The sequence below is a fragment of the Patagioenas fasciata genome, chromosome W (genome assembly GCF_037038585.1).
Source record: "Patagioenas fasciata isolate bPatFas1 chromosome W, bPatFas1.hap1, whole genome shotgun sequence".
Classification (NCBI taxonomy): Eukaryota; Metazoa; Chordata; class Aves; order Columbiformes; family Columbidae; genus Patagioenas; species Patagioenas fasciata.
In genome coordinates this window covers 393,389-409,857 of record NC_092559.1, presented here as the reverse complement: position 1 = coordinate 409,857, position 16,469 = coordinate 393,389, and the positions used below count along the sequence as shown (strand labels likewise).

Sequence of the window (16,469 nt, the reverse complement as noted above, 5' to 3'; positions counted from 1 at the left end):
CACACTCACAGTGAAATCAGCAGACCTGCAGATAATTATGGCTTACTTCTCAAACGGTCTTTGCTGAGAACAAGCTTCTAGCTGAGGGAATCTTTTTGCAGGTAACTCGAGGGCGGGAGTGAACAAGAGAGCTGGAACTCCTTTCTCTTTCCTCTGGCTTTGCAGGACAAAAGGACAAGTGACCTCATCTGCAAGGCCCCCTGTGTAACGTTTTCACAGCAGCTACTTTTCTTCTCAGCCTTTGATTGAGAGAGAAATGAAGCCCCTTCCCTCCCTCATCACGCCTGCAGTGCTTTCCAGGGAGCCTGAACCAGTCTTGCTTGCCCTTCTGATTACTGGTACTGCAGTTTTTCTTATGTGAAGAACATCTTATGCTGTTTCTCTCCCCCCACTCAGTCAGCCTCGTGCTGCTTGCCTGAGCACAATATCCGTATCACGTTAACAGCAGGAGCTGGGGATCAGGGCTGTCATTTAGTTCTACGACTTGCAATGTCACCACAGCATATTCCACACCGTTCGTTCTTTCAGAGATGCAGAACGTGAATCACCACGGCTGGTAGCTTGGTGGTGGAATGGCAGTGCAGGTTTCCCACCTTCTACTTGTCATGTTATTAAAGGAAACCCATTCAAGATATTCAGTCAAACATCCACAGGGGCAAACACTTCCTGACCTTCCCCTGGCGCTCTGTGGCAGGATAACAGTGGAGATTAATTCTCTCGCCCTATTACGCTCTTACCAGTGTGCTCTTAAAGCTCAAAAATGGAAAGTGATTTGCTGAGGCTTTTATTGTAGAGCAATATGACCTTTACTACACCCACACAATATTAGTGATGCTGAAGCTTCTTGACAAGAAAAAGAAAGAAATGAAGGCATAATGGAGCTGCATCCCTGCAGGTCAGTGTGGGGTGATGTGAGGTTCAGCTGCGGGAGTTACACTGGAACGTTCTTCCAATAAGAACCACATGGAATTTGCTCTTGCTATGTGTTATAAGGAATGGATTAAGAAACATAGTGCTTGTACGCTGCGGACATTTGGGTTAAAAGTTTCTCAGTTTTCCAGTTTTAGAGAAGATTCTACTGCGCTCTAAACACGTCCCCATATTTCAGGACCAGGCTGACCGACTTTGTCCTTGTGAGTGAGACTGTTATTTAAGACCTAAAGCTGGAACCAGACTCTGCAGCTGATTCCCGGCAACTGTGCACAGGTTTGCGGAAGTGCAGCCTGTCTCCTGGCACCCACGGAGGACGGGTGTTCGGATCACCCGCTGCTGCACCCGGCTTCTGAACAGGCCACACGTACTCAGGGTTCTACTGCAAAAGGGACAGAGGAGGCCAGGTTTCACTGAGCCGTGAAGTACCAAGGATCACAGACACTTGTTGAAGAAAGATCAAACATGTGCCTACTGTTCTGTGGACATGGACCTATACACTGAAACCCCATAAGTGCTTTTGAAAAACATTTCCACTGGAGCTTAAATGTTTTCTAACCCACACAGACTGCAGGGAAGAAAGAAAAAAAGAAAAACCAGAATGATCAGTTTACCTCTAAGGACATATAGCTCTAAAAACCCAACACCTACAGGCCATTCATGTGATTGAACAAGAAGAAAAATCCCGTAGAAGCTTTATTGACTCCATTCTTGAATGTTTTACCATTGTTGGTCTGCGTAATAGAATTTAAATCACAAAGCATTAGAGCTTCAGCCTGAACTACAGTGGTGCCCTACGAAAAGCGTAACATTTTAAAATTGCTGTGAGCACACAGTGCAATTCATTCATCCTGTGTGTGCTTAAGAATATTTGTTAATATAACAACACAAGTGCTAGCAGCAAGAAGTAACCTCTAAGTGCTCCTTTAAAACATGGGTTCCGCTTTCTGCTTTTGCTGGTGTCTCTGCTGAGATTAGAACACGTTTATATTTAGTTGACTTCATCACAAAGCCCGTGCTTTGGTTCCCTCATGTAAAAGGCAAAAACCAGACTTTGGCTCAGATTGGAACGCTGTCTGTAAAACAAACAGGTCGCTGGTTCTCCCATTCCCCTCAAAAGGCCACTAAATCTAGAGCCCAAAGGGAATTCTGATAGTGTCCATGTCACTGCTCATGATTCTGCAGCCATCCAGCTGAGGCACATTGGTAACCACAGTTCCACCAGGCCAATCCTTCTGCTGCCACTGCAGTCAGCTGACGCAAACTGGACCCAACTTTCTCCTCCCGGCCTGGTTTCCTGGTCTAGACCTCTGTACAAAGTTGAGCTTAGATGCACTCAGCTTTCACGCCTTTTCAGGCAACCCAGAAATGCTTCCTGATACAGGTGTATGTATGTATTTTCTGTCACAGCAAGACTAAGGTGGGTAGAGTGGCTTGCTATCAGTCTACAAAGAACAGCAATGCTCAGCAAAGTCACTTTGTAAAAAGTCTGACGTGAAAATCTAGATGGGCAGATAAACAGTCTGTTAATCGCCACTTCCCATCACCTTCCGACGTGCACAATGGAGTTCTCTCTGTGTCACCATCTACATGTTCAGCTCCTTCCATTGTGACCAAGACACAAGTGAGGAACTGGAGATGTTTCTGAGGGGCCTGCACAGCCAAGGTGTTCCTGTCACAGCTCCCACCTGTCCCACCGGACAGACAGGAGGACAGCACAGAGAGCTCAGCCAGCCTGAGAGAGAATGGGGCAACGAGGAACAAAGACCAGGCAAAGCCTCAGTTCTCCACTTGCCTTAGATACGCCAAAGAGCAACCCCTCGAGTTCCCCACAGAGCGAGGGTTTAAGCCTTGTTTCAATGGCTTGAACCCGATGTCATCAGTCAAGTGTTTTCTACTTTCGGTAGCTATTAATGTATAATTATTTCACTGTAATTGCATGTGTAGCTGAACTCAAGGGCAATGACTGAGTTTTAACAAGATCGTGTGACATTATTATAATTGAAACTTCTGTACTATTACAGAAAAAATGACTGCTCTAAACCAGTGTATTGCCAGGTTCTCCTATTACCATCAGTTAGACTTTCCACTGACACAAACTCCGGAATTAGCTTTTGAGTATAGATGTCAAGTCTAGTTGAAAGATGAATGAAAAATATCAAATCCAGCAAACCAGAAATATAACCAGAATGTAGGCACTTCTTTGGCACAGTCTATCTACCCTATTTCAAACGTTTGTTTTTCAGACAACCTGCACTTTGCCCTAAACCCCATTGAGAAGATCTCCATTAACTGCACAGGGAGCCCAGGATGACCAGCTCAGATTTACATCTATGCTGCTGTCAGATGAGTATCTGTCCCGAGTGTCAGCTGGTCCCCAACAGTTTCTCTCTTTTTTGGTATCTTTAAGCAGATGACATCACTTTGTGAGGACCTTAGAGATGCCAGCTAATTGGGGGGGGGGGGGGGCGCGCAGAAGACAGATACATCCAATCATGAATGGCTTGGTCTTGTATTAAAAGACATGTAAGTGGAAGAAAAAAATACAAGAATAGGATTATAGTGGGATCACAATATGCAAAAGTCTGGGAAAGAAAACAATTTTTCTACATCAGCCAGAGTAACAATACTGTGCAAAACTTGTGCTAAGTGGCTTCTTAAATATATTGGTATTTATGTAGCAGCTTAACCCACAGGGCCACAGACACAGAGAAAGGCAGATGTTCTCCAGTGGTGTGTGGTGCACTTGAACGTACAAGACACGCGCAGATACCAATACACAGAAGGGCTGTAAGATAAGCCAGGCTGATGGCTCAGTTTGCCTTCAAAACCTTGCCCTGGCCTTAAATCTCAGGTACTCAGACCAAAGAATCAGCCACTTTGTTGTTGGCATCTGCATCAGGATGACTTCAGAATAATGTCATAAGGCAACGGTCTGAAGCTGGTGCCTGTCATTAGCACGTATCTTCGAGAGGAGTTTTCGCGAGATGGGACAGTTCAACTCGGTGCTCTGAAGAAATGAAGTCTCTAGGTTCTCTTGCTTTCTTGGGCGCTGTTTTCTTTATAGTCGATGAGTTTGATAGATTTTTGCTTTTCACGGATGTTGTTCTCCTCTGTTTTTGATGCGTGGTTCGCAGAGATTTCAGCCCCAGCATCTCACAGTACTTATTGCACTGGTGGAGGGCTCTGAACTGCTCAATGAAGGAAATCGAGCAATTGCCTTTAAAACCTTTGTATCTGTAGCAACAAAGAAAAGAAAAGCCAGATGGGATTTGAAGATTCATTTTCAGCATAGGGAGGCAGAGAATGACTGCTGACTCATAAGCAACTTGAAAACATTAAGCAAGTCTCTTCCATCTATGCATGCTGCACCTGCTTTTTAAAGGAGCAAGTTTTGGTCAAATTACCAGGGCAGAGAAGGGAGAAGAAAGAGCAGGGTGCTCCTCTCCTTTTATGGGTAACCTTAGGAAGCGCACGTGCTATTCTGTTCTCGTGGCTCCCTGGACATACAACATCCCCAGAGGTGAACTGTGAGTTATCACTGCACAAAACCAAACAAACAGGTTTAGCACGGAGGTTAACACGACATGCTCACTGCACAGCATTCCAGAGAACTTATTTCCTCATGAAGATTGCACAGTGCTAAGAACACACTGTCACTCTGAGAAGGTCAAACTCCTTCTGACAGATAATTATCTTTATTGCAACATAGTTTGCCAAATTTTCTTTGAAAGAATGGTACCAGTGGTGAAAATATAATAAAATCGCTTGCAACAAAAGGGGACGATATCTGCCTCCATTTGTACCTAACTGTCCTATTCTGCATCTCCAGTGTTCCTCTACAGAGAAGAAGTCAAAAAGATGAAACCTCAGGCCGACTGCTTTCTTAGATCAGTAATTGCACCCTGGGAGGGAAAAGATCTCTTTGGCGGACAATGCAAATTGGAAAGTTTCTCTAGTGTATCGAAAAGGTAATATTATTGCTTATTCAGGCACATACCAAAATGGTAACGCAGACTGGCAGGGCCCCTGACAGCCAAAAAGTCATCTATACGTTTTGCTGCTGCTTTTACACACTGTCACAACTGCCCACCCATGGAGGATGAATCCCAAGTGACTGCAGACAATCTATCTCAGCCATGATGATGAAGACTTTGCAGGCAATTGTAAGGTGAACGGCAGACCTTAATCTTCTAAGGCATTAAATTATTGCTGGTGGTTAACTTCAATAAGAAAAACTATTTGAGAGCTCAATTTTCTCGTCATAAGTATTTGGGAGTCCTTTTTGTCTTATCATACCTATCTTTTATTTTCAGATTCTTCTTTGAAGTCAGAGTTTTTGAACGTTTCATACGTATCTCAACGAGATAAAGCTCCAAATGTCTTCTGCTATTACTTGCCAGTGAAGCTGTTCACAGCAAACAAGGCTCCTCTCCCGGTTGAAGACCAGCCAGCCTGCCCTGCTCTGCAGAAACCGCTCAGCCCGCTGGCTGTACGCAGCCACAGAACCACAGGGCCTTCCCAATTCTCTCTTCCTCTACAAGTAAGTTCTGTGCTTGTTTACCCAAAGGAAGTTTAAGAGCAGTGCCATTGTTACTTCAGGACTTACATCCCGGAGCTCAGCAAGAGAATGAACTGTTCTCTCTCTCCTTCGGAGAAATAATGGACTTGAGACTTCAGACATGAGCATCTCTACTAGAGCCAGCAGGTGTGTGCTCCAGACACCCCAGCAGAACACTCGGTTCCACGGGCAAACTGTGCTCAGCGAAAAAATCTCTTTATATCAAGCATTGATCCTGACTCCAGAAACTAGTTAGAGCAGAGAAATGCACTGCCTGCAAAGAGCAACAACTTAGACCGAACTATTCTGATTAATCTATCACGCACATCCAATTCACCACTGTGTCCCTCCAGTGAGTGCCCATGGGGGCACAGCCGCGGTGCCAGCCCTGCCGTGCGGGTCCCTGCGGGTGACGCGGCTGTGCGGGCAGCCCCGGGTCCCCGCTCCGCTGCGTGCTGCCTGCGCGTGTGCTCTGTGTAACGACGCGGAACCTGCAGGGCTCTCGCTGCACTGACCGCTGGCTGTTTTCAGCTGTGGCCATGCACTCTTTTTCCTTCTCTCGGTTTCTTAGCCCTTTCTCCTACACAGCTGTTTTGTTGCAGCTAAAGAAAATTTCTTCCTGTGTTTTTCTCATGCTATAAAATTCTGATAATATTAATTTCTTTGTGAAAATAATGTTGGAAAGAAAAAGTTGAGCTAAAAAGGTCCATTTTTATAATGAAGTAAATAAAAGTCTGTCTAAATGTCTTTCCTATCTGTATCTGGGTTTGGTCCCTTCCTGTGTGTTTTTGAAGGAACATCTGAACTAAGAGCAGAAGCAGCAGCATTTGCTCTGATGATATTATGAGTAAGAGACACTTTAGATGAACGACTGAATGCTCTGCCAACTAACTTTAGCTTTAGAATTCAACAAATGCTAGAAACATTTGCAGCCAAAGAACATAAATATCTTGTGAACAAGAGACAGAACGTTTATATTAAAAACACGTGATCATTTTTATTTTAATAGCTTTGCTCCTAAGTCAAGCCATCCTCATTTCCCCTCTCTTAGAGCAACAGGTCTGCATTGATCTTGTGGCTACATATGTGGCCTGAGCAGCAGCTCTTGTCCGCTCTGGAAGGCGAGAGGCGCGACTGAGCCTCGCGTGGCTCTGCGGCGTGCAGACAGCAACACGGCTCCTACTGGGCCATAGGGAAATTCATCTACCGACAGGAGACCAAAGTTTGGCACCAGAGCTCTCCCAGCTACTGGTGTTTGTTCCTCACAGCTTCCAGAGCCCCGTGTGCTTCCACACGGCACTTGTGCTCTGGACAGACCTGATGGCCACAGCCCTGCTGCTACTGGGCAGCACTGGTGAGCTGTGCTGTGTGGAACTGGGAATGTCCCACGAGTGCATGGCTCCTAGACTGCAGAGTCTGTATCACTATCACGTGCCTCGTGTTCAACAACAACAACTATTGACCGTTTCAAGTCTGGAAAAACAGGAATCTGTTATTTTGCACAGCACGCGCTATCAATTCACTGACTACACTGATAAATAAAACACAGACAGAATTCCATCTCCCAAACTTCACAGCTGGGAATTGGCTCAAGCCAAATCTTCCTTAAATCTGAAGGGGGAAGGCTGGATTTGTCCCCAGTGCCTCTTGTTGCCATGCTGAGTAAAACTGTATTTGTCAGACAGACGTTCAGATGCATATTTGGCAAACAGTGCTCCCGCTAATCAGCATGAGCACGGGTCACTGTGCTCCTCATTCCTTCATTTTTGTGTTTACCGCTCTTGGATAAATACTTGAGCACTTGTGCATAGCTTCTAAACTGGCTGGGTTGTTTTGTTTAGCTTCACCAAATGGTCTACTAACGGCTTATCGGAGGAGTGATCGCCTGACTCGGGTGCACCCCAGTGGCTACACTGAGAATATTTTCCAGGCTTTTCGGCTTCTAGTTGGGCTTCGCCCTCTACCGACAGAAACTGGTTTGCAGCTGCTTCAGTGCATGGAATAAACAACCCTTCGCTTTGCCTTCGCTTGGTTTCCAATTCACTGGTAAATCAGACATAGAAAGGATAAAAGATCAGAATTAGAGACTGCTAATTGCTAGAAATAGTAATTTCTCCACAGCCTCTACAGGACAGGAGGGAAAGATGAAGGCAAAGGATACAGAAATGCTTATCCAGAAATGGTTGTTCAGACTTGGAATGCTAGTCTGAACCCCCAAAAAACAGGAACGAGCAATGCTGGATAGAGGCACAGAATTTTAATAGATGCTGTTTATTGTGCTTGGTCTACAAGAAACACTGGGGGACATAGAATGCCATGAATAATTCATGACAAATTCATCAATTAGAGTTGTACTACGATATGAGATGATGTGAAAGCTTGACTATACCACGAGCCTGGCCACGGTGGGGGAGATGGTGGTTGGTTTGATTGTTTGTTCATTTTTTTCCCCTGATCACAAGTTTAGAGTGGAATTAGAATTTTATTTAATTTACATTCCAACCAGGAACACTAAGAACGTTCTTCCCAAGGATATTTTTCATTGGCTGTAAGGTGACGGGCTCAGGTTGTGAAGACCTGGAGGCAGAGTCCTGTCTGGGATCAGGGAGGTCATTACCTCTGCGAAGCCTTGTTGAGGAAAACTCCATCAATTTCTGCATGCCACACGGATTTTATACCACAAAATCAGCCTTGTATCTTCTCTAATTATACAGCTAAAATCTTAACAGAACCATACCATGTTTTTTAGTCTTCTCGAAGTCATCATAAAACTACCAGGAAACTGGCCTCTTTAAATACTACAAACAGATCTTTCGTTTTATCTCAGAATTACTGCTTTTGAGACAGAAGGGAAAGAGACACCATCAGATCCCTTAATGCATTTCGTTCTTTATCAGGTAAGTGGCCTGTACAAGGCTGAACAGACACCTTCGCTCCACCCGTACGGCTGACAAGAACACAGGCTCAACAAAAGCTCACGGCCACTGCCTGCTGTAGGAAGAAAAACTGACTCATAGACTTCTAAACTGAGAAAGGACTCTTCCAAAAAGCTTGTGTCATAAATACACATATTCTAAAGCCGTGGCGCTTTTGCTGGCTGCAAAGGACAGGGAACTGCTGGAGAGGGTCCAGCGTAGGGCAACAAAGATGATTAAGGGAGTGGAGCATCTCCCTTATGAAGAAAGGCTGAGGGAGCTGGGGCTCTTTAGTTTGGAGAAGAGGAGACTGAGGGGTGACCTTATTAATGTTTATAAATATATAAAGGGTGAGTGCCACGAGGATGGAGTCAGGCTCTTCTCAGTGGCAAACAATGATAGGACAAGGGGCAATGGGATCAAGCTGGAACACAAGAGGTTCCACTTAAATTTGAGAAAGAACTTCTTCTCAGTGAGGGTAACAGAGCACTGGAACAGGCTACCCAGGGGGGTTGTGGAGTCTCCTTCCCTGGAGACATTCAAAGCCCGTCTGGACACATTCCTGTGCGACCTCACCTAGGCGTTCCTGCTCCAGCAGGGGGATTGGACTGGATGATCTTTTGAGGTCCCTTCCAATCCCAAACATACTGTGATACTGTGATACTGTGAAAGGGATTTCAGCTGTGTTCTCTCACCCAGCTCCCATACCGTCCCTCTCCGGCACGTCCTGCCCTGGCTGCCCAGCACGGCGGCAGGTCCCAGAGCACGGGGGCCATCAGAAGGGTCACCCCAGCCCCCAGCAGCAGGAGCCGCTGGCCGGGCTGGGTTTGCATTTGCTGGGGCAGGTGCTGGTGAGGGCAAGCACTGGCTCCAACAGCGGGCAGGGTCTGTCATTGTCCCCAGGCTGGGGCCAGAGCTGGCCCTGCGCTTTCAGCCCCACCTTCCTCCAGCTGATGTACCACCAATTAAAGTGCCCCACTTGCTTGCAAGTCACCAGAGACCTGGATTTCACTCACGAAATGCCCTTTGAATACACTTACTTTAAGGGAGGCATGAAGGAAAAGCAAAGCCCAATCTACAGCGTAGTCCCATCCTTTTAGAATAAAAGAAACGTGTTTCCCTTATAGGCAGGTTCCCATAAATATGAACAAAAGAAGTGAAAAGAGTCAGATGAGGATTGTTTTCTTCCAAAGTTAAAACAGGAATATATTTCCAGTGCACCCTCCCCCAGCGTGTTTACACTGTGAAGAGATTGATGTGTAAAGCAAAATCATGCTGTTCAGAAATAATTTGTCACTCACCCTTTGGCCTGCGTTGCTATGCCAACATCAGTTAACTTCATTCCTACACCTACAAGGCATCAAGGAAAGAGAGCTTATGTTACCCTGGAATTCCCAGGAACACCTTCTGATTCAAAAGCAGCATATATAGAAGCATTAAATATTATTTATTGATTCATGGTTTTACTCATTTGTCACCATTTTTTCAACACATTTTAAGGTACCCCAATGCGCAATAGGATGTATGTGCTCTGTATCACTAGCAATTCCTAGAAGCCAGTCTCATGCTGGTAGTTTACAGACAGCGAGGTGATAAACAGAGCAGAACTTGTTTCCTGTGCCAGACAGTCGGTGGGAAAGAGGGGTTACCCCTCGATGACTGCGTTGTAGGAAACATACAGAATCTTTGCTTATGCACCTGTCCTGACATTTAATTATGGGGTTTGTGGTCTTGATGCTTTGCAAACTTGGAGTACAATATCTACCAGTAGGAACTGGTATTTGCTTTGCCAATCAAATAGCGATAGGTCACTCCACCTTAGTTTTACTTTTTGAGTAAGAGATCCAAAATCCCTTTTCTCACTCAGTATTTCCAAAAACTTGGGTATTTAACTTGTCCCTCTGTTGAGTTGTTTATAGGCAAAATGCAGCCCTGCAGTATGCAATTTTGTCTGTACAGGAAAATGATGGTCCGACGACCATTTTCCTCCAAGAATACTCCCAGAAATCTCAATTGATATGCCTGAAAAAGACTCAAATGAAGGTGACCAGAGAGGAGGGCTGTTCCTCTTCAACAGCAGCAGGTATATTGTCCCTGGTGGCAGCAACCATTAGCAAGGCCCAGATACCATCTCTGCTGTTATGCTTCACTCAGGCTAGGATTCTGTTCTTTCCTCTCCCTTCAAATCATTTCAGGAGTCTTGTTGCCTATTTTCCTGCCCTCTCTTGTTAAAGAGATATTTGGGATATTTTCTAAGATTCCACCTCTCTTTGATTTTCTTTACCAAGGGTCTCTTTCTCCATTTCAAATAAACCTTCGCATATGGCCTCGGGACAGGCCCAGCAATGCAGCAGTTGGAAGGAGTCGCCCTCAGAAGCTCAGGGCAGCATTTACTGAATGTGAGAAGGGTGTTCCTTCACCATCTTTCCTTTCTTGGTGGAACACGTTTCTTCAGATCTAGCCAGGACCTGAATGTGGAGCATTCCACTGTTCAGAGACTGCAAGCATTCGAAGACAAGGAAAAGTGAAAGACCAGGCTGTTATTAACAACTGAAGTCTTTCATTCACAAGATGTTCCGTGAACCTCTGGGAGGTAAGACAATAAGCCAGGCTTGACTCATGCTGAGTGTCCCGATTTACTAAGGAGACTGCTAAGAGTCTGAGATTTGTTTTTTCCTTTCCAAACTGTCTTCTTGTAAGAACATAAATTGATTAGATAAAGATCATAATACTGCATAGGCCCTGCTGCCACAGTAGGCAATTAATTAATGTCTTTCTGTGCCCCAGGGTGACACACAAATAAACACAGTGCACTTAAAAGAGGCTAGAAAATAAAGTGGCCTAACTCCCTCTCCTATCTCTCATTCTGATGAGCACAAGACTCTGTATAAAATGGGCACAGGGCCAGGGTACCGTCCACATCTGGAGGAGACTCTGCCCATTACGAGGTTGCTCAGCACTGCCAACAGGACACAGAAAGCCAAGAAAACATTGCTCAGAAATAAGAGTCTGGACGTTCTGCAGCTGCTGGGATTGACTGAGCGGTCACCAGCCTGTATCATGGGAAACCATTTAATTGCCCCCACCCAGATAACTCACCTTGCAGGTCAGTGACCAGCAAACTCCCACTGGTCTTCTCATACACCCAGTGCTGGAAGGTGCAGCACTTCTGGCCAGCCTCCGAGTCTCTTCTCAGGAAATTTACTTCCTTGCCATCCCTGACAGAGTATTTCACAAACTCCCCAACCAGCTCCTCCTCCACTGTCGCATAGGGGATGTTATTAGCAGGACGATGAACAAGAAAAATAGGAATGATCCTAAAATCAAGGGATAAAAACTCATGAAATCCAGAGTTCTGTCAATGAAAGAGTAAGAAACAGACAAAATGGCCAGTGATCTCAGAGAGTGAATGAACAGTTCCCAAGTCTAAACCAAGCCAGCAGACATCTGAATACGATCTTGTGTCTTCTAAACGGAGCTGGAGATTCAGCCTGCTGCCAAGCATGTAGGCCCTACCCCTCACACAAGACAGATGGAATTTCAACCATCATTGCAAGTCCAACTCTGCACAGTAGCCTGACACTGGAACAGCAAATCCTTGGAAAAAGATCTATTATCAGCTCCTCAAGATGCTGCTTCCCAGCCTCGGGGGCAGAGGTGAACCTGGACTGAGCTACTGGTCTGACAAACATATTCAGGAAATGGAAAACTTCTGAAATTAAATAAACCAGCCTTGGGGAAAACCTGGAATCAGAGTTGGATTTTCTGGGTTAAGCCTCTCTTTACAGAGAAAACTTGTGTAAGGAGTGACTCCATACCAGCTTCAGAATGCCCATGACTTCTCTCAATATTTCATTTCTAACAGAAAGTTGGAAAGCTGAGTTATCCCCCACTGCTGTTACTAGATGATACCAGAGTATCACCCAGTGGTGTTACTTTACAAACACGAATTAATTCATCTAAATTTATATAAAAATCATGCCTTTGTCTTCACTCCTTATCACCCTTCTCTAATGGGAATGGAATCTCTCACCACCTTGATACTCAGTATTATTTAGGTCGTGACTCCAGCTATAACACTGTTCTCAGGACTCCTCTCTCTCCTTCTTCAGTAATTATTTCTAGCTATCAGTGGGCAGCTGGGGCCAGGATGACGTATCTACACATACATATATATATATATGTGTATGTGTATATATATATGTATATATATACTCACTCTGGTACTTCCCCAAAGCCTTCCAAGTGTTCAGCTTCAGCTGCGTACATCTTCGCATACTCTCTTGCAGTAGTCTGGACATAGCATTCCTGTATTACAAACAGATACGCCTATGGAATAATCCTCAAAACATTTAACAGACCATCTGTTTGAACGTTTGCAAGACAGCTTTTCCACACAATTCTCGCTTATAAAGGACAGGGAAGCTCACCTGCAGTGCTAGTCTGTAGTTCTTTTGCACTAGATCATCCCTGCTCCTGGTCCCGTAGGTGATGGCATTGTGCACTTTGAGCACGCAGGCATGGCCAGGAAGGAACATCGGCACGAGGCCTCGCAGCACTCTGCTGCGGAAGGCCCTCCGGTGCATGCCTTCACCAAAGTGAAGCTCTTCTGTAGCTATTGTGCCATGCAGGTTCCCACCAAAATAGCTGTCACCGATTAAATCTTCTCTGAACATGAGCTGCATGAACTCAATCTCTTCCGCACCTGAAACAAAACACCACTTTGTTCTGCTCAACATCCTTCTGCAGTCACAGGGAAAGGGGTGAACATGGGAGAACAAATGCATCTCTCCACAGAGTATTAAAGATGATGCTCAACAGAAACAGAATACGTGGCCTAACTTGTGTTCCTATGGGGCTGGGATCCTGCTCCTCTAAACATAGTCTGTTGCCTCTGCCATCTAAAGCTGCCTGGAGAACGGTGGCAGTTCGGGTCCGTAAGGAGAGAATACAGAGCGTAGCAAACAAAAAACAGAGGTGGAAATCACAAAAGCTGTTTTTAAAACTATTAGGGTGGTTTTAAACTGGAGCTTCAAATGAATGTGAAGTCAGTCAAGCTGGCTGAGGACTAAAGAGGCACTGAGAGAATAAGGAGATCCTGCCAACTCTGCTCTTTTGGGATTACAAACACAGTAATAACGCTAACGCGCAGCTGTGTATGTAGATATGAATTTAAAAGCAGAACACAGTGCTGTGCCCCACTGTGTGTGCCCAGAACACGTTCTTCTGAAGCGAGCCTGCCTCTTCGGAAAAGCCAGAAGTTGCTGGTATAACCACAGACTGCTTTAGCTGCCAGCTTGGAGTGTTTTCAGGGAAAGATTGTGGCCATGTGTTTGTAGAGGCCCTCAGCTGAAAGGGGCCTCAGTCCCTATCCAACATGACCAGGACAGAAACGTGCCCTTCCCAGTACCCGCCACCTTCACACCAGCTCCAGTGCTGCACGCTGCCATATTAAAGCCTTTCTTTTCAACCTGGTAAGCACCAGCTTAAAAATAGGTTCATTAGCAAAGGTAGAAAAAATAACATGATTTTGATTTCATAAGTCACCTTGAACAAGAACCACATTTCTCTAAATGACCATGCCAGTTTCAATCGAGAAGCAAACCCACGAATTTTAGTGATCTTTGTATCCAGGAGAAATTGGTACAACAATATTTCTCTTATCCCCCCACCTGTGGATTTTGAAGGTACCAGTGGCATAAGAATGTGTGCCTAAATTTGTTACAGCTGCAATCCAGCAGGATTACGGATTTCACCCTTATAAATGGTGACTGGAATATAAATGGGAAAGAAAAAAAGAAAGAGAGATAAAAAAGTGTTTAAGGTTAAGCACTGAGAGAAACAAAAATATCCTAACTGCACTTCAGGTTGATCTAATCGTAACATTTCAAGGAACATCAGTGGAAAAGATAAATAAGAGCACAAAAGGTGTACGCTCCGAACAAATGAAGTGCTCAGCTCCCTTCACGGTCATCTCCGGTTTAGGTTCTGAGCACCGGTGACTCTCTTTGGAGCACAGAGGAAACAGCGCTCATCCAGAGCTGGACTTAGAAGGTTCCTTAACTCCACCTAAAATGCTTTGTTGATCACAAGTGACACAGTGCTGATACATGAAAAGTCTTCTCTTTATTTGAACAAGGAACTAAATGTTTCATTTTATTGTACTAGAAAAAGAAAGAAAAGCCAGTTGCCTAAGTGAAGTACTCAATCAGTACAGACTGTTCAAAAATGCTAAACCAATTTGCAATGCACTATCTATCTTTAGCTGCTGCGGCACAGCAAGACATATGCCGAGTGTGATTAAACACATGCTAACGTATAGGGAAAGCAATCCAAATCTTCGTGCTGCCTTTCTCTTGGAGTAAAGTTACATAGCAGGTGACTTGCAAAGACCATGTGTTTAAACAGCCCTGGCAAGTTTTTCTGCCAAAAGAGGGGCTCTGCGTGTGCCTGCGTCCAGACGGATGCATTGCTCTTTCACCCTCTACCGGCTGGGCAGTGCTGGTGCACCGAGCTAACGAGAAGTTACACGGTCACGTCAGACCAGGAATTTGTCATGGCGTGTACTCCATAGCCCCGCACAAACCACTCCATCCTACCTGAAGGTACTTCACCTACAGAACTCCCACAAATTGAGGTGAATTTTAACTTGCATGGTACAGAAGAGGTGAGTGCGAAAAGGGAAAGACAGCTAACGAAAACCACAATACTGATTCGGTGGATTCCCACAGTTTCCCACGGGATAACTATCAAAGAGTCTCTGTCTGGTTGTATTTTTCCATCCTTTGTTCTATTTGGAAATCCAAATGAACAAAAGGTTAGAGCATACATTCAAGTAGATACGCGTACATACCTTCACAATTCTGAAAACTCGAGAGATGTTCCAATACTACAAGGAAACAAAGAAACAGATTTTTTACTCAAAAAAATGAATGAAAACTGCCATTATCATTATTATTAATCAAAATTATAAACTGGGATTTACCTTCAGAAGTCAGATTAAACTCAGCAGTCACCTTTCCATACACATTATTCAAGCAGCAGTAATACATTCCCTGGTCTTTGTTACTGGCTTTAGCTATTGTCAAAGAGACGGGAGAGTCATCCTGGGCACTGGAACAGAATATGTTCATTTTCCACATGAACACTTTTAAAAGATCTTTCCCAATTACATCTCTCCCTCCTTTCCCTGGAATTTCCACCCCTCACCACAAAGACTGCTTCAGATATGATGCAAACAGACAAAATACTTTATTTCACCCTACTTAGAAGCATTCAGCCTATTATGTGTTTCACAATAGATGATCCTTCTGCATTCTGAGAGGAAAGTACCTCAGTCAAATGCTCAAATAATTAAATCACATCAAAGGCATTCTAATATTCCTACCAATAGCATGGCCAAATATATAAAGTATGACCATATAAAGCCCCAAATGCGGTATGCTGTTCCTCAGTATCGACTCGTCACTCTACTTTCTGTTCCTTTGGTTTTTTCAAGCTCTCTGATGTCTGTGTATGCAACCTCATGGATGGGCCAAGAGCAGACATTACCACTGGGGTGCAGTGCCACGTGAATGCAGTTCCAGCAGTGGCTGCCGCCGGCTGGCTCTGGCAGCAGTAAACCACACTCCAACAGGGCCACGCCTGACTGAAAAGTCCCTGTTTAAGTTGATTTTTTGCACCTATCATACTAATCCCTTTAACAGGTACAAGAGTGAATCACCGGCGTATTTCCCCAAAAGCTACTTGGAAACTACCAGTTCTTCAGAAACATTCACTCACCTTCTCTGCACGCAAGACAGTAACTTGGAATCTTTAGTCCATGTAATGGTGGAATCACCATGAATGTCACCAAACTGACAGCATAGCTTAATGTTTCCAGAGCAGTCAGGGAACAAATCTGCTTGGATTTTCTTCAGCAGCTTGGGAGCTTGAAACAGAAGAGCCACAATTTAGGATTAGAAGACAATTCTATTGTTTTGGCATTTTAAAGGAATCCCAGAATGATTTGGAGATGTTAAGAATATGAATCTAACAACACTGGTAAATAATTGCCATTTATT

General features: G+C 44.7%; 1 protein-coding gene across 7 annotated transcripts in view; it reads right to left on the bottom strand.

The window, feature by feature from the left end:
* LOC136114521 (alpha-protein kinase 2-like) overlaps positions 1 to 16,469 on the bottom strand; it is a 60,117-nt gene that overhangs the window by 20,293 nt on the left and 23,355 nt on the right. For 5 of the 7 annotated variants that reach the window (XM_071801658.1, XM_071801659.1, XM_065859884.2 and 2 more), the window contains 8 exons: positions 16,189 to 16,336; positions 15,392 to 15,519; positions 15,260 to 15,295; positions 12,837 to 13,111; positions 12,626 to 12,714; positions 11,506 to 11,723; positions 9,708 to 9,756; positions 3,427 to 4,167 (listed from right to left, as the gene is read on the bottom strand). In XM_071801658.1, coding sequence (XP_071657759.1) covers positions 3,885 to 4,167; positions 9,708 to 9,756; positions 11,506 to 11,723; positions 12,626 to 12,714; positions 12,837 to 13,111; positions 15,260 to 15,295; positions 15,392 to 15,519; positions 16,189 to 16,336 — 1,226 coding nt within the window. In that variant the 3' untranslated portion in view covers positions 3,427 to 3,884. Of the gene's footprint in view, positions 1 to 3,426; positions 4,168 to 9,707; positions 9,757 to 11,505; positions 11,724 to 12,625; positions 12,715 to 12,836; positions 13,112 to 15,259; positions 15,296 to 15,391; positions 15,520 to 16,188; positions 16,337 to 16,469 lie in introns of those variants that run through there. The other 2 variants (XR_011736298.1, XM_071801661.1) reach the window with 1 other exon arrangement.